This window comes from Neopsephotus bourkii, unplaced genomic scaffold, assembly GCF_033783945.1.
Source record: "Neopsephotus bourkii isolate Nb327-2 ecotype Australia unplaced genomic scaffold, CSIRO-AGI_Nbou_v1 NB_1500, whole genome shotgun sequence".
In the NCBI taxonomy this organism is placed as follows: Eukaryota; Metazoa; Chordata; class Aves; order Psittaciformes; family Psittacidae; genus Neopsephotus; species Neopsephotus bourkii.
In genome coordinates, this window is record NW_026901976.1 from 537,710 (window position 1) to 558,551 (window position 20,842).

The window sequence follows — 20,842 nt, forward strand, 5'->3', positions numbered from 1 at the left end:
AGAAAAACCCATCCTTTGTTATGAGGAAGTGTCTCCCTCCTTCATACCGAGCCTGCCTCTTATTGTCCCACTACTCCAGCACCAGTTTTCAGCAGTGCAAGCATCTTCCAGCACGGAAAATCCATGAGTTTTTGTGTTGTCCATAAAAACATTGGTGCAGTGTTAGATTTTGATGGTCAGCTGGATCCAGCCTGGCAATCCGGCGCTGAAGGAACCATCCCTCCCCACACCAGCTTATCCTGGGCCAGCACTTCTGTGCCCGAGCTCCAAGATTCGAACAGAGCCTTAACGCTGCCTGTTCCTGAGCTGAGGGTCCGGCGGGTGGAGCAGGGGGTCCCGGGCGGGGGGGCCGCGGGGACAGGGGCTGCCTGCCCGGGTGGCGGAGCCCGGGGACCGCCGCAGCGCGCAGCCAGCCCCGACTCGCAGGCAGCGCCCGCCTCGGGCTGCGTGCTGGAGCTGGTGTGCGGCGGCTGCGGGAGAGCTCGGGGGAGGGGAGGAGGGAGAGAGGAGAGAGGAGAGGAGAGGAGAGGAGAGGAGAGGAGAGGAGAGGAGAGGAGAGGAGAGGAGAGGAGAGGAGAGGAGAGGAGAGGAGAGGAGAGGAGAGGAGAGGAGAGGAGAGCCGAGCCGAGCCGAGCCGAGCCGAGCCGAGCCGAGCCAGCCACTCACAGCAACAGTAGTGAGAGCTCCCCGACACTTTAACTGTCAATCAGGCTTAATGGGGTATAAAAACCTCCCCAGCGCCGCGGCTGTGATAGCCAGAGAGCGCCATAGGGAGAAATGAGCAAGAGCCAGCGCTGAAATAGTGCATGGCGTAATTCCTGCTCTGTGATCTCAGACACTCCAAGTGAAAAACCAGGCGAGGGGGCAGCGAGAGGCGGTTTGATAACAGCTCAACCTCTGCAACCGGCTCAGGACAGAACGGCTACAGATATTTATAGATATGAAAACAAAACCAACAACCTTACCCTGAGTTGAGCCTTTCTTAAAAAGAAGGTCCTAGCAGTTCTGTCTTATTTAAGCAATTTCCTGAGTCTAAGAATAGAAATGAGCCGTTTGGAAGGCACTGCAGGCTGAAATTTGGAGACATAGGCTGCTTTATTTTTCCAAATATAAAAGCCTTCCATTTGGATACTGGATTTTTATGTTGGTCCTTGAAGCTGAGGGATGGATAGTTACTTTTAATTTCACTTTTTTTCTTTCCCCCCCCCTCTTTTAATTTAAAAAAACCTGTCTTCCAGTTAAAAAGCAAGGAAACCATTTTACCTGCATGTGACAATCTCAGAGGACACTCATCAAGAAACAGGGGAGTGACTTGGTCTTCTGTACTACTTTACTCCTACCCCATATTTTTTAGGGGGAGAGAAGGCTTTTTGCCAGTCCAGGAATCTCTCGTCTCCCAAGGTTTGGAAGGGGGTGGAAGACTTGTCACCCATCTGGGGGTGCATGAAGGGTCTTGGATTTCTTTCTCTGTCAACTTGGTTTCGTGAAGGGTTGGAAGAGGATTTTGCCTTCCTGGCTTGCCTGGAACAAGAGGATGATTTGGAAGTGGCTGGGCGCTCTGCTGCTTTTCCCTGTGCAGATGGTTTACCTGGTGGTGAAAGCTGCCGTGTGCATGGTGCTGCCACCCAAGCTCCGGGACCTGTCTGGGGAGAACGTGCTGGTCACCGGCGGCGGCAGAGGCATCGGCCGGCATCTGGCCAGGGAGTTCGCAAAGCGAGGAGCCAGGAAGGTGAGCATGGGTGTGAGGGGAGCTCCCACCTGCTGCTCTGCTCTGCTCCGGAGCCTTCCACTCGGAGGTTAACAGCCTTTTCTCTCGGTGGGACTGAGGGGATCACCTTGGAGAGGGGAGAAGGGGCACTAATCTGTTGAAAACCCAGCGTGCCGAGCCATTACACTGACTTACATTTCAGAAGTTGCCCGCTCTCCTCCTTCCCTGCATCCTCTCTTTTCCCAGCTCATCAAAGAAAATGTGATAGTGAGAAAGAAAGGGCTTCCCTTGTGAATTCTCTGCTGACAAAGTGGAGGGTTTTGCTCCAGCCAAGGTTTTCATGTGGCAGGGAGAGGAGAGCTGGGTGATTCCCAGGCGTGAAGCTACTGCTCGCTTGCATTTCTATTCATAGGCTGCTTCCTGGCAGTCCTGGTTGCTAAGACTGGGTACAAGCAGGGAGGGTGCAGCTGATCTCTGGTGCCAGCCTCAGGCTCTCCTTGGCTCTCCTTGCCACTGTCTGTCACCCAGTATGACACTACGCTTGTCACCCCCAAGGGGTCTTGACTCAGAAAGGGGCAGATGGTGTATGGAGCTCTGGCTCTTGGGAACGTGGGGAGAAGGGTTCAGTTTCACCCCAGTCGTTTTCCACTTGCAAGACTCATTTCTTGTGCTTTCCGAAGTCCCTTGGTTTTCACTTTTGGCCTGTCCAGAGCTGTTCAAAAGATGAGATGAATGAGAACCTAGCAAGGAAGAAAAGCACAATGTGAGTAGTTGTGAGGTTGTTTGCAGGTTTCCTTTAGGGGAGAGGAAAAGGGAGAGAGTCTCAAAGCCTGGTCTGTCTGCACAACAGCCTGGAAATGCCCATGTAGCTGGTGTGTCCATTCTCTAGCTCAGGAACTGGTGGTTTACCTTCAAACCTTGTGTTTTCATACGTACAGGTGTCTCCATATGTGTGACTCAACCAGGAATACAAACCCCACACATACCCTGAAACAAGGCTTGAGATTTAAAGTTTCATCTCCTCCTTTATGGGTAATGAAAGGAAGGAATCATGAAATTAGACAGCTGCATAAATACTCCTCTGTGTAAGAAAGGGTGAATGAGAGTCAAGAGAGAATAAAGAAGGAGAAAAATACAGAATGAGAGGATATTTAAAGAAAAATTTGCATACTGTTTTGTCAGTTCCTTACACATGCTTTGCAGTTTTCTCTGTGTGGTATAGAGCTATTCTGGCATGCAACTTTGAGGTGCAAAATATGTCAGCACTGAACTTTGCTGTTTGTAGATGTTTGTGTTTAAACATCATGTTGAGATTTACAAATTCTTGGAAGACAGAGCAAACAAGTTGCCTGACCTTTGGACCCAAGCAATTTGCTGGAGGTGTATTTATATTATCTGTTAGAATACCATGCTTCATTATTTATTTAGCCTGGCTGGTTGCTAGCCTGAGCTCTGGTATTGAAGTACCACCATTTCTCCAGCTAGCTCCAGAGCTGCTTTAGCTGCAATTGAGCTGGACACTGAACAATGGCCATCAGCCCTAATGAACTTGGTGACATGGGCCAAAGGAGAGGGAGCTCTTCAAGATACAGAGCTGAGGATGAAATGACTGTAAACAGCTACAGACTGTAGGTCATTTGTATGTCTTATCTATAACATCTCTACGTATCTTAGAAGGAAAGATAAAGGAAAATTATTGTTGGGAACCTTTGTCCTTGTCTTGTGAACTTGTGAAATGCTGTGTGGTTCCTAGTTACTATTTAGAACTTTGAGGGGGTTACATTATGTGGGGTTTTTTTATGTCTGTCATCAAGGTGATCCAGTATTTGCTTTTACTGAGTTGAAATTAAATTCTCCTGTCAGTTCCATCATGGCTATCCAGTAAGTCAAATATGGCACTCAGCAAGTTTTGATGCTCTGTGGCAGTGGCACCGCCTTTCTGCCTTTGGTAGTGGCATATTTTCCCTGCAATACTAAAGTAGGCTTATTTTTGGCTTTCTTCCCATTTTTAAGGACAGTTTTACATGGATGTGGTAGTTTCGATTCCCATTGCCCTGAGATTTCATTTCTTTCTTGCCTTCTGTGCTCAGCCCTGACTTTGTGAACTTGCTGCAGTTTCCATGTAGAACACAAGACCTCTGTTCAGCGCTACTCTTTGATTACATGCTTTGCCTTAGGCAATCAAAAAGAAAATTAAAAAGGCTTGAAGTGACTAGCAAGTCATCCCTCAGTGAGGCCTGTCAGAAGTCACTATTGTATTTTTCTGTTGTATTCTTACGTGGTTGTTTTACAGTTAGAGCAAAGCTTGAATATTGAGCATCATTAATAATGCATGGCAGATTCATAATCGCAATATTCCAAGTTTAAAAAATACACTTCCACCAAAGGCCTGAAATTCTGAGGCCAAGCACACTGTTACTTAGGAGAGAACAGAAGCAGGAACATATAGGTTCAGGTTCTAATAGGGGGTGTGCAGCGTAACCCACCATGCGCTTGCGCACACAGACATAGTGACGGAGTTTTGGAGGTAGGCGGCGATATATAACCATATTTTTGAGATTAGAATCTTCTGAAAGATAGGTTAGTTGAGGCTGTTAGCATCTGAAATTTCCTCTCATAATTAGACTGGGTTAGATCGCATCTTGCACTCTATCTTTGTGTTCCCAGGCTGGTTTTGTTAATCAGGAATGAGGTGTATGTGAGCAGTTTTTGCGTCAGATGCCAAGTGTTGTATCTGACTAAGATTATGAATAGTCGCATCTGCAACTTTTTCACTGTAAAATTTGATCCTGCATTCAAAGCTATGAAGATGGCAAGAAATAAATTCAAACAAAGTTCATATAAATGGAAATACAGTGTCTTCTGCTTGATAGATACCTGAAAGGAGGATGGAGCCAGGAGGTATCTGGTCTCTTCTCTCAGCCACCTCCTCTTGATAGGACAAGAAGAACCGGCCTCAAGCTGCCCCAGGGCAGGTTTAGATGGAGCTGAGGACCAATTCCTGCCCCAGAGGGTGCTCAGGCATTGGAACAGGCTGCCCAGGGCAGGGCTGCAGGCACCGTCCCTGCAAGTCCACACAGCGTGGAGACGAGGCCTCAGTGCCATGCGTTAGTGGTGGCCTTGCCAGTGCTGGGGAACGGCTGGACTGGATCATCTTAAATGTCTTTTCCAAATTGGTTCATTCTGTTATTCCATAGCTGAGCATGGAGACTGAAATTCTCAATCCAACAGAAGTCTGTTGGGCATGATCATGCAAATCCATCTTGATTCCCGTTCTCTAATCTCTTTCTTTTAATCCATTGCTCTGCCATTGTGCCTTCAATGAGACTTGGACAGAGAAATGTCCAGGAGACATTTCCTTCTGAGGTGCTGTGTCTTTGAATGGTTGTTCATTGGCCTCACTGATGAGATGGTCAATAAGGGGACAAAGTGGTTGGTAGCAGTTGTACTTCCAGTTTTGAAAGTGTGTGTCTTCTGTTTTGTTTTCAATTAAAACAAGCAGTGATTTTTAGGCAATGTGCAACATTAATCATTAGATCATCCCTGTGCAGGTGTGTGCTAAGAGCTCCAAGGATCCATACTCCCTTTTTACTTTCAGGTAGAAGTTTTCAGAAACTCCTTGGTCATGGGAGGCATTGTGTATTTAAATGCTTCCTGTAGCACTTCCAGCAAAAACCAAAAGCATGCAAATTTGCTGAATGCAGAGGAAGAGTGGTTTACAGATGGTAGGGGACATGTTAGTGTTATTATGAAGGATGGATAGCACTGAATGCTCTCTGGAAGTACTCAAGTGTTGTAATTCAGCTTCCATGCCGTTTCTCAGAGATGTGGCCAGATTCAGAAGTGCCAGCTGAGGAGCTACTTTGCTGTGGCTGAATTACTGGAGAAATGTACTTACTGACTTCGGTACCTTCTTGCTTGCTTGCAGCATTCAAGATCCTCACTACTGTAGGCTTTAACTCTTGAGATTTTTTTGGCTACACCTTAAAAGCACATGATGAACAGTCTCTGCCTCAGGCTTACACATTGGGAGCTTTGTTAAGGCTCTTACCTGTTGATTTTCTGTGGTGAGCCAAAATGGCAGAGTAGATCGGTGTTAATGAAACAGGAGAAGGAGAGATTTTTATGAGTTTATGATTTAATGCCTACGAAATAAGAATCCAGTTCCAAAGCCTAATGGTGTTTTGCAAAGAATATACTGCATAAAGGAGTTAATGTTGGAAAGACTGGCCCCTTTGAACAATATATCTTGTGTAGAAGAACAGCCCTCTACACATGTGAGTAGACAGAGGGACGTAGGGGCTCAATGGGTTCATTCACTGGTACTTAAGTGTTGGAAAATAGTTCTGGTTTCCTCTAAGCCATTTGCTTTTCCTACAGCATTTTCTGTTACAGCCCCTTTGCCAGAGAGTTGTCAGCCCTGGTTTTGATGATCTCCAGTGATGAAGTTTTGATTTGTATGTCTTTTGTGTGTCATTTGCATGTCTTGCTCTTTGTCAGGTTTTCAGGCATTTCCTTGAGGTCTAAAAACATTCCTTATAGTTTTTACTTACTTTGTTCACACATTGTTTAATCTGAGGTCTGACTGAACAGGAAAGAGATGTTTGTTTCTTAGACATTCTAGGTTATTAAATGTCACCAAAACCTAAAAAAGTAACTGAAAAGATATAATTGTAGGATAGAAACAAATTTGCAATGTGTGTATGTATTTTAGTATTAAAAGTTATCTGCCAGTGACTTTGGAAGAGTTTCTTAGGCCTTTTCTATTAGGAGACTGGTCAAAACCCATTGATATTCCTTAGAGTTTCTATTTACATGGAGGGCTCTGAGCTCAGAAATCAGTAGTATGGATCTTCAGTAGCATATCTACAAGGGATATGTTCCTTTGTGCTCAGTTCTGTGGTCTCAGTTTCTTTCAAAGCTTGTATATTCTGTGCTCCTATTTGGCTTTCTTTTTTTCCCCTCTAGCTGTGGTATGTTTAGCTTTTCGGTAACCATTGGTCTTGAACGAAACAGAGGGCTCCTAGGGAATCAGGGGTGTTCTGGCATGAGAGATGCCTCCAAAATACCCAATGGGTTAGGGGCAGCCCTTGGGTCAGTGTGACAGTAGTGCAGAGAGGAGCTGACCAGCTCTTCACATTCCTCACTGTGCAAGAAATCACCTCATAAATACACTGGAAGATCCCTCCTTTCACTGGTTTGTCCTCTGGACATCGACTTCCTGTCCTGCAGGAGACTGAGACCAGAGGGTTTGCATGCCTGTGCAGTGAGGAGGTAAGCAGTCTGGAGTAGCAGGACAGACAGGAGCCCTTGCAGGACGGCAGGGAGCTGGGATCACCACTACCAGCACCAAACGGAAGCTTCACTCTCACATGGAATGTGCTGCTTGAGAGCTATGACCCTGCTCTGTCATCACTGCAGTCTAGACAGTTCTCTCTGCAAGGTGCTTTTAACAGGATGGCAGTGTGATGGGCAGCTGTAGAACATCACAAATGCAATAATCAGTGATGATTATGGGATAGCGAATAAAGATCCTGAAGGCAATTCTTAAACTTTTGCTTTGAAAAGCGATCAGGGATTTTTGGTGGTGGTGGTTTGGTTTGTATTGTGCTTCTATCACTCCTGATTTTGGTCAGGCTACAAAAAAAAAAAAAAACCAGCCCAAATTGAAATCTCAACTATTCCTTCCATCATTATTTTCACAACATTTTTAAAGTCAGACCTTAATGTCTTCATTTAGAAAGATACTTTGTCACTGGAGTGTGCTATCCTCTTTCAGTTCAATTACATTTGGGTTGTAATAAGAAGTCAGGGGATAAAGGAACACCATGGAAGGGATGAGAGCTGTGCAAGCCCATGCTGCTGCTGAAACGGGGCCAGTTTCCCACACTGTTCCACTGAATTCAACAGGACTGAAAACCACAAAGGAGCTGCAGGTGCTTGAGTCTTGTATACTTGCGGAGATTTAGCTGCTTGAGACTTTTTACTATAAATGGTGGTTAGGATGCGAGTATTGCAGAGAGGTTATGTAAAAAATGGTAGCGCGTCTTAGATATTAGCCTTGTATTCCCAGTAATGGGAGATTTGGCAAGTCTTGAAGTGAGTTTTTCCAGTGGCATGCTCCTCCCACATTAGTTACACAAACAGCATCTGTAGTTCAGTGAATATTTCACTTTGGTCTTTATGAATCATGCTGACATTGTCCTGGTTTGTATAAGTATATACGAGTTTAAAATGCTTGTTTATAACTTAAACTGATGCTATATGATAAAATACTAATTGCATTGTGACTAGAGCTGGAAAGGAAATGAATACTAATCTGAAGAGATGGCAAAATACTGAGACTGATGCTCAAAGTCATTTAGAGTTGTGACCTTTTTAAATGTGTAGGACAATAGCTAACAGCATCTCACACAGATTTCAGTAAGAGTTCTTAATCTAAAATGTTTTAAAATCTTGGTCATTCTCAACATTCATCCCTGATTTCACTTTCAGATCCTGCAGAATACTCTTACTGTACTGTATTTGAGAGCTAGCTCTTGCCTAAATAAGAAACTGACATCAAATTCTTAGTGCCCAGGAATTTTAATCTGCCATGGAGTTCCATCCAGCTGGGCTGCAAACCTAAAAACATTTCTTTGGTCATGTACAAGGGTGTATCATTGCTGATAATGGGGCTGGGAAGGGAGGAGAGCATACCTGAAGTAAACTCCGGAAGCCCTTCTGCTTGCTGTCTGTCAGGTTTTAAATGTACTGCAGCTGGGCCAGCCATCAAGTAGACACTTGTATTCTGCAAGTACTAACTGATTTCTGACATGTACCTTGCAATTCATTCTGAGTGCAGAACATGAATAGGCCTGATCTGGCTACCCCAGAGAGGAGTTCTGATAGAAGGAAAAAAGCTGATTTAAGATTACATCATTTCAGAGCTGAGAGAAACTCTTTCTTCCTGGAAGACGATTAATCCCCATGTACTTGGTTTTAACAGGCACCATGCTGCAACATAAAGAAATCGGAAAGCCTTTAAAAGTATGTTTATAAAAGAAATGGACACAGTTCCAATGTACTTTATACCCCATGCAAATGCAGTATGTGAATGTGCTGCACAAACAGATGTTGAGTTGGCTTGGTGCACGATCATTTCTAAAAGGCTCAGCATAAAATTTACATATGTATTTTTAGGTTCCAGTACTAAGACAGCGTTGTCAAGAGACCATCTGTCCACATCCTGAATGCTTTTTATGCCCTGCTGAGATACCAGAATGACATACAGTCTGTGTAGCTAATGGATTTCTCTGTAGTGATTTAGAGACGCAAATAAGCATCTGAAAAGGCAATCTGACATGTCTCAAAGTGAAAAATATCATCATTTCAAAGGAAATTTTGCATTTTCTATGTTGAAGGTAAGAAAATAGTGGTAGTAGTGATAAAAGAATATTTACCAGTAGTGCACACATCAGGTTCTAGGTAATTAATCTCTCCTGTTGTGTGTGTGGTTGAAAAAAACCCCAAAAGCAGAACTGAACAGTTTCAGGCATATTTTAACGATGGTGACTTTAATCTTATTTAAATTTAAGCACTTAATCTTACAGTGAGCTATTAGAGCATGTCATAACATAGCAGTAAGCAGAAGTACATGAAAATAATTGGGGAGTGAATGTTTTTCCATGTCATGCAAAATAATATATTAACTTGGAACATTTGGTAAACTGTGAGAGCATAGGTTTGATTGAGTGGCTTTATGGTCTCTAGAAAAGCTTTCTTTTCATAAAGATTCTATACTGACAGCAGCTTTATTTAACAGCTTCCTACTGGCAGCACGCTTCCTTGTTGATTGAATTTAAGGATGGGCAGAAGAACCCTTGTTCCAAGTCCCAGGCTCGGATGGCACTGAGCCTGTTGTGTGTGCCTGTGCCAAGACCATCCCTTTGAATAACACCCTCACAAAATGTCTCTGGTTGGCAAGTACAGCCAGAATTTATCTGCTATCAGATCTGTTGATGTCTGTGAAGCAGTGTTCTGGATGGAGCTGTTTTAGTTTATAATTTAGAACATACCTGTCTTTTGTTACCTGGTATGTTGTAAGGAGAATAAATAATGTTAACAAGAAGTGGAACTTGCACAGTAACAGGCTTGTCATCTCTCATCAGGATACAGTGATATCAAGTGAAAATATTGTCCTAGTGAGACTGTGCTGTGTTGGCACACCAAAAGCCAGCACTTCTTAAAATGCTTAAGGGCTGGCACCAAGACAGTTAAATGAAGCTTCCCACAAAAGCTAAGGACTGTGTCAGTGCTGTAAGAAATCCTGAAGTAAGATGAGGTCATATATTAACATTGTTGTAGTGCCTCAGAAACCCACTCATGCACCAGAAATTATTTAGCATAAAGATACTAAATGAGCTGTATAAGGACATTAGAAAGATGCTTACCTCAGGATTTACAACACAGGTATGAAACAAAAGGCAACAACTGAATACAAAACCAGGCGTCTGTACTCCTGTGGTGGTTTCAGCACCACTCATTTGGCTGTTTTGAAGTTTTTGGAAAGGCATCATAGCAATGGAAGTTTTAAGGTGGGATTTGAAGAGCAACAACAGAGAGTTTTGGGGAATGTTTTTTGTGTGGTGGAAAACACAGAGGGTTTTTTAAAAGTTAATCATGGGAGATAAAGGCTGCAATAGGAGATCTGATGCTAAATGAAAGGTGACCAGGAATGTGGGGATAGCAGCCTTGAAAGCCAGTACAGAAGCTTAGATCTGGAAAGCTTAAAGGGGAGGCAGCGAGATTCAAAGTGAGAGTTGACCTGGTTGAAGTGATCTAGGTTTGGGATTGCGAGCAGTGGGGTTGGGGAAGATGACCTCCAGAGGTCCCATCCAGCCTCAACCATTCTGTCATTCTGTGATCTTCATCTTACTTGTACCAAGAAAGCACAAGGCTGCTTTTCTGAACTGCATGGATGACAAGATGGGTTTGGTCTATGATGTTTCACCTTGCTTACCTGAAGTGATCCATTCCTCTTTTATTTGTGTGTTTTCATCACCTGCTGTGGCTTGTATATGTGCTGCTGTATTTCTGTTGCATTTTGTCACGAGTCTGGCACAGGCTAGGAAGAAGTTGTCCCAGACATGTAGCACTATTTCCACCTGAAGCACGGGCTTATATAGGTAGGTTTTACTGCATTATAAAATGAATTCAACATGCTGTTGAGCTAATGTCTCATTAGTCTGGCAGAGCAGTTTGCCTTAAGTGTGACCATAAGCCCTGCACACATTTCTAAGCATTCTGACTAAAAAGTTTAGAAGGACTCAAAGGTAGATATATGGATGAATTTATTTATTTATTACCTTGCTGTGGAAACCTGCCTTGACAGGGTGGTATTATACAGTGGTTAGTAAAAATCCACTTGGAAAACTCTGAACAGACTCTGAATTACATTCCTCAAACAGATCAGCAGCATTCAAAGAGAACAAACACAAGGTTAGGACACCAAGAGCTAGCTGATTTTACATCATAGAGCCAGACCAGGAACACAGCCTTACAGTAAGATGAGAGGTATGAAAGTATTAGGACATTTTTCCCAAGATAACTAGGACAAATAGATGATGATGATGATAACTCCACTGAGTAGTCATTAATTTTACAGGAACTATGGGAGAAGAAAAAAAGACAGTAGTTTCCTTTGTTTCCTTCCACAAAAGTTGGACAAGCATGTAGAAATTCCATATCTTTCCTTCTGGATGGTTTGAAAATGTCAGCTAATGCTTATTGATTTTGAGTGCTTGCTGTAAGATCCATTACCAAATGTTTGTTTTTAAAGTTCATTTTTCACTTTGATTTCTGGACTGAATTGAACATATAAATCGAATACCATTGCTCCTGTAAGGTATTGTGGAGGAAAGGGAGACTGAGAAGAGCCTCAGAGCTGCCCACCGAGAGAGAACAAACTCTGGAATTCATAAACCTGTGTGCTTATCAGGAATATAAAGCAGAAATTATTAGAGAGATCTTTTTAGCTGGGCCCAGACCCTGTTCTTCAAAGCATTGTGTCAACATGCTGAAGAGTCAAACAAGTCAGACCCAGGCACTGCCAGATCCATTGGCTGATAACACTGACGCCAGCAGAAAAGGGTCAGATCCATGTTGTTTGACCTTTATTCCAGTGGAGATTAAATTGATTCTAATTAATAGACTTGGGAATAGATGGGTACCTTGCCAGAATTTAAACTGTTCATCCTATTAGCTTAGGCATAAACTGTGCATAATTACAGAAGGATTCTGTGGACAGCCACCCTTATGCTGCCACCTTAATTACAAGTTATTGAATACAGTGACACAGAGCTTGTTTTGAGTAACATTGGGGTTTCTGTTGTCTAACAGTACCTGAACAAACGTGGCAGTGCTCCACTTACAGCAATAAAATAGTGTTTGAAAGCACAAATGCAGCTCTGCTGAAATCAGTTATGCTTTATGTATGTGACTGATACACAGCTGGCTCTCAGTATGTATTCAGTGGCAGTTGGACCTCTGAGTACACTTAAACAACATACAATAATACATCTTGTGAGGTGGTGTAAAAATGATGCCCAGAAAAATCCTGGGCTGATACAGGGTGATTATCCTGTAATACGACATATTTTTTTAGCCACAGGTTAGGATGAGTCTATGTAAGCTATAAAGGTGAATGGTAGTTGTATGACCTGGATAATATATTTCATCCCTTATCTAAATGAAGCAGCCATTTAAAATAGGTGCAGATGAAGTTCAGGCTTGACTGCCAGCATTCGTCCTCTTGGTCAGCACAGATACCAGGCTCCACCAGTTGCATCAACAAGTACTGTTTGTCATTTAGATGTATCTTCTTTCCTGGTGAGTCCTGGACTGAAACTGTGAGCCAAATGTCTGTGAGTGCTGACTTGTATCAGGTGCAAACTTCAGACACTGAACAAAACCTCATTTCAGTGTTTCTTAGAAGCTTCACTGAACAGCAGATGCTTCCTGCATAGCTAGGCCTATGTTAAGAAGTCAGGAGTTACCACTCAACAAAAGCACAGTATTTTAAGTAATTATAATTGGTTTTTTGTTTCCGTTTGCCCTTTGAATCACACCCAAGTGTACAGACTTGCACCACATCACCTGAAAGCAGGAATTGCTAGACAATTGTTTAACTGGACCTTAAGGAAAACCTCAAATATACTAGACTTAAAATAACTTAATGGGAGTGGATATTGTAAAGATACTGCACAGTTCACTTTTAAGTGCCCTTAGAATGGATCAACAATGACAGTGGACAGTCACAAATTTTCAATGTGAAGATTAAATTAGTGTCTGTCTCAGATTTGTCACTTTAATCTCTTTGCTAGCAGCAAACAGAGACAACTTGTCTCTCTGATCAGCACATTCACTGGGTGAGACTTGGCTGTGGCATTTTGGAGCAGGGATGGGAAATCCTGAAGTTTGCTTTTAGCAGCTTGGTTTTATGTTGAGTACAAACTCAAATTCTGTAAGACCTACCTCTTAAAAAAACCCATCACCAGTGAGGACAAAACACAGCTTACTGCCTTAAAGAGAAGAGCTCATTCTTCCAAGTAGAATATTAAAGACATCCAGCTGGTACAAGTGCTTCTTTCCCAAAGTGGTAATAGAACAGGGCTGGCTCCGACCACAGTGAGCTGTCAGAAATGATGTAAGAACATTTCCAAGACTCTTGGGAAACACAGGAGCCCTGTCTCAGTGAACAGAGCTGTCTGATTTGGGGTTCTGAGGTACGCTGGTTGTGCAGTGTTGCAGTGTTCTTTGTGTTGCTTGTTATTTTAATCCAGGCCCCTTGGAGACGATTGTCTATGTTGCATTTAGACTTGAATGTGTGCTTTATGGAAGCAAAGGTTTGCCTCTTCAAAAGCAGCACATTCAGCCATCAAAGGGGTTTTTCAGGGTTTCATTTCCTTAGATGATGATATGCAACCGGTGCAGTTTACTTTGCGACACCTTTTCTGCTGTGAGGATGTGTGTGTGTGTGTGGGAAGCTTGTGCACATAGTGATCTGGCACCTTGTATCTCCTTTACAGCCCCGAGTTCATCATTAGGTCAGCCAGCTCCTCGTGTCATCAGTGCACTTGTTTACTGCTCTCACAGAGGAAGTGCTGTGCTGGTGGCTTCAGCCACTGTCATCATCTTGGTTTAGCCCAGCAGTTCTGCAAAACCAGAGAGCTCAAAAAGTGCCCTTCTCCTTCTGTAAAGTCATCTTCAGTTTCTCTTCCTGAATGGCTTAAAAGGGAAAACAGTGGATTGCAAATTCTTAACCATTGAAATTCTATTACAAGAACAGGATTTCCTGTTGTCATTGAGATTGTTTGTACAACCCAATGATCAGAAAGCAGGTTGTGGATTGAAAAAATATCCATGTCAAAGGGAGTCAGTGTAATGGGGATGAACTGTGCTGCAATACATGAAGTCAGAGTGCTTGGTTTAGCCACTAGAATCAGTAAAACCAGTTAAAATATTCCTGGTTGGCTTTTGAGTCACAGATTTAGGCCAAGCAGTGTTACTTGTTTCTGGACCTAGGCTGCTAAGGGCAATTTAAACCATGACGATTTGGTATGGATTTCCCCCTGACTGCTGTCAGTCAGCATCCCTGCAAATTGTGTCATTTAGGTCATCTGGGTCTGTCTTTTTGTGTACCTATAAATATTTTCCAGTGGAAGTAAAGATTGTTCTACAGTGAATGCGAGTCATCCCAAAGTAGGCCTGGTTTGTAGGGATCAATTTCGCACACTTCACTGAAGTAGTTTACAGATCCCCAGTGCTCTGCAGTCTTCTGGTAAGTAGAAAACCCTCATAGCATCAAGCTCTGCTTGTTACGGACTTTGAACACATCAAGGAGTTACTGTGCCTCAGTATTGTATTACTGACTCCTCAGCTAAATCCTAGGTACTGACCAGGTTCCGTTATATATTGTACTGGACAGTATCTCATGTTCTGTGATACCTGAATTAATTTTATGTTCATGTTAAAGTGAATTAGCTTCATTTTGCATTGCAGTGGCCTAAAAAGCACACCTGTGATAGACAGCCACATCCAAAGGACAGTGACTTTCAGGGAGCTGTAACTTACTGATATGCTGCAGCTTGATTTATGATTGCCTGGTCAGTTTAAATAGTGTCATTGAAGCAGAATGTGATTAGAATTGCTTGATCATTTCTGGGTAAAAGTAATCGTGAGATCTATTGTTTCTACATGGTGATACCATTGTATTTAACTAGAGCTGTACTTGTTTACATGTTTTACAAGCAGGGTAGCTACTTCCTTTTAACAGTGTATTGGCAAAATTGGTGTAGTAGTAAGTGAAAGACCCTTATCACCCTGCTGTACCCCTCAGGGGTACATACTCTGCGAGCTTGCAGTCCTCCCATCCCCATCCTCCTTCTTTGAGTTATTAGTCTGAGAGAGTTAAATCTGTGCTGAAAACTGTCATTTGTACAACAAATAGATTTTAGAAATTCTGCCCTGTTGCATAGCAACAGCCACCGTTAAAAAATAACATTTAGAAAGGTACATAAAAAGACAGGACAGTGGTAAGCATTTAAATATTACTTTCTTCTAAGCGGTATTCTTTATTTCTTTGACCAAAATACTTATAAGAAAAGCTCCTTTTGACAGCTTTTAGATGTTTTTTAAAGGGAAGCAGTTCTGTTTTTTTGCAGGCAAAGGCAGGAGGGTGTTGGGGAGCATGTCTGGAGCTGTTGCCAGTGTTCAGTTTATGTACAAATTTAATGTGAGCTATTTTAACTCCTAATACTTCTCCAGTAGCCTCGTGGGAGAAATTATTTTTTCAGTCGAGGGCTGCATCATGTTATGCACGTGGATGATCTGGAGCATATTTTAGACCTTCCTGGAGTATCGTTTATAATGACAGCATTAGAAATGTTATTCATCCTTTGGTTTCCATGTATGTTTTCTTTCAGTTTAATAAATTGAAACACTTGATGTTCCTGCAAGGGCTGGGGCTGTCTGGCTGCTAGGTCTTCCTCAGGCTTGTAAACATTCCTTGTGGTTTTGCTCATTCCTCATAGCTTCTAATGCATTTCCCATTCTGGATTAAAGCTGCCCATTTTGGAGTGGGAACCCAGCACCACTGATCCTGCTGAAGGCTGCCCAGGGCTCTGGCTCCAGCAGTCTCAGTGCTGTCTCCAAGGAGGTGATGCAGTGGCCACTCCAGTTAAAACCACTTAGCAGATTAAGATTAGGCCCCTCTTACAGAATTCATCTCAGAAATATAAAGGCAAACTCTAACAGTCCAGTTCTATTGGCATCCTTTTTGTTGCTCTTTCACAGAATCACAGAATCCCAAGGGTTGGAAGGGACCTCGAGAGATCATCTGGTCCAACCCCCCTGCAAGAGCAGGGTAACCTAGAGTACATCACACAGGAACTTGTCCAGGCGGGCCTTGAATATCTCCAATGTGGGAGACTCCACAACTCCCCTGGGCAACCTGTTCCAGTGCTCTGTCACTCTCACAGTAAAGAAGTTCTTCCTGATGTTAACGTGGAACCTTCTATGCTCCAGTTTACACCCATTGCCCCTTGTCCTATCACTGGATATCACTGAAAAAAGCCTAGCTCCATCATCCTGACACCCACCGTTACATATTTGTAAACACTGATGAGGTCACCCCTCAGTCTCCTCTTCTCCAAGCTGAAGAGACCCAGCTCCTTCAGCCTCTCCTCATAAGGGAGGTGTTCCACTCCCTTCATCATCTTTGTGGCTCTGTGCTGGACTCTTTCAAGCAGTTCCCTGTCCTTCTTGAACTGAGGGGCCCAGAACTGGACGCAATATTCCAGATGCGGCCTAACAAGGGCAGAATAGAGGCGGAGGAGAACCTCTCTTGACCTGCTAACCACACCCTTTCTAATGCACCCCAGGATGCCATTTGCCTTCTTGGCCACAAGGGCACATTGCTGGCTCATGTTCATCCTCCTATCCACCAGGACCCCCAGGTCCCTTTCCCCTTCGCTACTTTCCAGCAGGTCAGTCCCCAACCTGTACTGGTACATGGGGTTGTTCTTCCCCAGATGCAAGACTCTACACTTGCCCTTGTTGAATTTCATCAAATTTCTCCCCGCCCAACTCTCCAGCCTGTCCAGGTCTTGCTGAATGGCAGCACAGCCTTCTGGTGTGTCAGCCACTCCTCCCAGTTTAGTGTCATCAGCGAACTTGCTGAGAGTACACTCGGTTCCCTCATCCAGGTCGTTGATGAAAATATTAAACAGCACTGGTCCCAGCACCGACCCCTGAGGCACTCCACTAGTCACAGACCTCCAGCTAGATTCTGCCCCATTGACCACAACTCTCTGCCTTCTTCCTTCCAACCAGTTCTTGATCCACCTCACTACCTGATCATCAAGCCCACACTTCCTTAGCTTATCTATGAGGATGCTGTGGGAGACAGTATCAGATGCCTTACTGAAATCAAGAAAAAACACATCTACTGCTCTACCATCATCCCTCCACCTAGTCACTTCCTCATAGAAGGCTATAAGGTTGGTCAAACATGACTTCCCCCTCATAAAACCATGTTGGCTGTTGTTAATAACCCCCTCATCCTTGATATGCCTAGAAATGGAGTCAAGAAGAAGTTGTTCCATCACCTTTCCAGGGACAGAGGTAAGGCTGACCGGTCCATAATTACCCAGGTCCTCCTTCTTGCCCTTCTTATAGACTGGTGTGACACTTGCCATCCTCCAATCCTCAGGCACCTCTCCCGTTTCCCACGACTTACCAAAGATGATGAAGAGTGGCCTAGCAATGACCTCCGCCAGCCCCCTCAGCACCCGTGGGTGCATTCCATCCGGACCCATCGATTTATAGATGTCCAGATTGCATAGCTGATCCCTAACCCAATCCTCATCTACCAAAGCAAACTTACCCTTTGTCCTGACTCCTTCTGGGGCAATAGGAATCTGGGGCCCCGGGGAGAGTCTGCAGGAGTAAAGACAGAGGGTCTTTTCCATAAAGTTACGTTAGGTCTGATTTTTCCATTTGGTTAGTTAAGAAGCAGCAGTTTTCAGTTCACTTTTGGCTGAACCAGGCAATTTTAGGAGTTATTTTCACCCACTCAGGTGATGGAAATAACACTGCGTTGGATCCACATTTTTAATTTCACACGTCCCTTTACCTCTAACATTACCCTGTGATCTAAACTTCTGATTGTTTTTAGCTCTACAAAAACAAACACTCTTACAGTTCATTGTCAACATAACTTTCTGTCCTAGTAAATGTTTAACTGTATTACGTGAACATTTAACGTTCCCTGTGTTATGAACCAGTTACCCTGAGAAGTGTATGCAGTAAGTAAAAATAATAATGCAGGGTTTTGGAAGGAAAATGTGCAAACCTTCTGCTGCGTTTGAAATGTGCAAACCTTCTACCCTGTTGGATCTTGGCATTTCTGTTACAGAGATCCAGCTATTTCTGTTTTTCCCCTTTGAAATGTTATTTACTGGCTCTCTATCCCTTCATCCTGTCTGCTGTGCTTGCAGTACAAAAGGCCTTTCTGCACCTGCATATTTACCCTCCCCACAATTTCCTGAGATCTCTGTGGACATTTTCATATGGAAGTGGGTTATTTCGATGGCATGCCAAGCAAACGGAGGTGGCTGCACACTAGTTATTTTTACAGGGTGGAGTATTGTATTTCTTTTGGTAGATATCTACAAAGCCTTACCTCAAATATGCAGCTTGAAAAACCTTACCCCTCTCCCCATCCCCCAGATAGGCCACTTCTTTCTGCTTTGTAGCAGAGGATTTTGTGGCTGGGTGTTTCTTTGTGTGCTCTGGTTCCCTGGCGCAGAGGCCGGTTCCAACACGTGCTGTGGCAGACATTCACCATTAAAAATCTGTCTCTTTTTTTTCCCACAAAAGCTTCCAGGACCCTTTGCAGGGTGACAGCTTGTGGCCACTTGGTGCTCTGGTTGGAACGTGCACTCCATTTGACCCTGTCCCAGCGTTAATAGGATTGCAAAGGCTGACTCCTGCGTGACCTCTTCTTGCAAACAACCCCTCACCCTGCCCCTTCCTCAACTGCTCTACACAACAGAGCTGGGAAGTGTTGCTCCCAAGGCAGTCTGGAGTCCCAGTTCATGTTGCAGACGAAAGTAATTGGAAAAACCACTGGAAAAAAGTCAGCATGGGGCCACCTGTCCTTAAATAGTCCTGACTGTGAGAACAGTAGGCATTTGTTCGCTTCTTTAGGGGGAGCTGCGCTTAAATACCTCTATGCAGACAGCAAATTACACATTTTCTTTCGAAGGAAGGTCTCTGTTGAAGAGCAGGCAGGTGTTCACATACTTTGCTGATTTTTAGGTGCTGTTTTGTTTCCTTCAGAGGAAGAAAGAGGTGGCCGGGCTACAAATGGATCTGTGTGTGGTTTAGGTGAATAATGTTAATTCCATTGAGTGCTAAATCAACATATAATGTAATAAAAGGTATGACTCTAGACTAAAGGAATTGGAATTCACGCTTCTACTCACTTTCTGAAGTGTCTTTAGACTTAACTTTTAATCTCATTACTGTATACTAACAGTAATTTTTTAACACTTCTCTCTTAAAAACTACTCCTGGCCTGAACTCAGAGCAGTTTATAATGAAGTCTGTGTTTTGTGTTTACCATGGTGACAAGATTAAGTTTAAATTCAGTTATTATAGTCTAATGTTTTTACAGCCTCTAAAGACTAACCTAGAAAAGCTTGTGGGTAGAACAGGTTTACTCTCCTGATTCCCCCAGGCCTACCTGTAAACTCCTTATCCCCATTCCTTGGAGCTTTGATATTCCCTTTCCAATGTGGGAAGTGGGAAGATTTTGCCACCGTCCTGCTTTGTTTGCTCACTTTTATGCAAGTTTCACTATTTTGACCTACCTACTTCAGGCATCCTCAGGTTCTTTTCTCCTTTCCAAAGCAAAGGCTGATGTTTCACACTGCATGGCCACACCTTTCACTCTTCCACCCATCTCTCTTCAGGCCTCTCCCATGCCCAGCTCCTGACAGAACTTGTCTGGCTTTGCCCTGGGGGCAAGAGAGGAGAAGGGGTGGAGGAGAAAACCCTCATGCCACTGACAGGCAAAACACATAAATGATTCTGAGGCTTTTCTAACCCTATGCAAAACCCAGCCAGGATTATGGGATACACTGGAATGCATTTCTTCAGAGGACCAACTGGGAGTTGGTACCACCAGGCTTTCTAAATACATGGAGTAAGACTGGCATACTTCAGTGGATTATCTCCACTTTGTACTTCCTAAAAGCATGCAGGAACTTTCTGGGTGCAGAAGGGTGCTCTGTATGAACAAAGGTGGCTGAGGTGGCTGTGCAATTCCAGGTATCAGCTCAAACACAGCAACTTTTGTTTCACTGGACTAGGAAGGAGGCTGAAAGGGGGAATGAAATGTGTTGACCTACCAGCTACTTATCTCAGCTGATCCGTGGCTAGGAGTTGTGCTTGATTTGTGGTGGCAGCAATACTGTGAGCAGGCAGGAAGGGCACTGCAGTGTCCCTCTGCAGCGCTTTCATCTTTCAGTGTCTCCACATTGATACAGAGATTTGCTTCATGAATCATAAACTGAGCAAGCTTTTGGAATGGAAGTTTTTATCTGCTATTCACAACACATGTTGTTGTGTTGGAAAAGACTAAGAGGGAACAAGTCCCTACTAAAATACAACCCAGATAATCTAAGGAGAGTATCAAGAAATGGCACATGTTCAGTCTGAGACATGTTTTTGTTGCGGGACACCTTTCCAGTACTGGTGTAGTTCACTGGAGGGGTAAGTTCTAAGCACAGCAGGTTTCCTGAAGATACAGCCCCAAATTAATTGACGATGTAAAAGGGCAACATTCCTTTGCTGCTGCTCATGAATTGTGCTAGCAATAAAATCAGACCAAGCAAGTTAAATAGCCTTGTAAATGATGTAAAATTAGCTCTAACCTCATCTCCGGCACCAGTAATATACTTAAGACTCTGGAAGCATAGATCATGTGTGTATATTGTGGTTGATAGTAGCTTCAATCTAGACCTGTTTATATAAATTAGTGGCTTTATCTGATTTTGTGGCCAGTCAAAAGCATAACTCTTCTATTAC

The 20,842-nt window shown here is 43.6% G+C and overlaps 1 protein-coding gene across 2 annotated transcripts in view; it reads left to right on the forward strand.

Annotated features, from left to right (window-relative positions):
- Positions 1-657: 657 nt before the first annotated feature.
- DHRS3 (dehydrogenase/reductase 3) overlaps positions 658-20,842 on the forward strand; it is a 28,120-nt gene continuing 7,935 nt past the window's right edge. The window contains exon 1 of one of the 2 annotated variants that reach the window (XM_061369507.1): positions 658-1,729. In XM_061369507.1, coding sequence (XP_061225491.1) covers positions 1,535-1,729 — 195 coding nt within the window. In that variant the 5' untranslated portion in view covers positions 658-1,534. Of the gene's footprint in view, positions 1,730-14,506; positions 14,529-20,842 lie in introns of those variants that run through there. The other variant, XM_061369508.1, reaches the window with a different exon arrangement.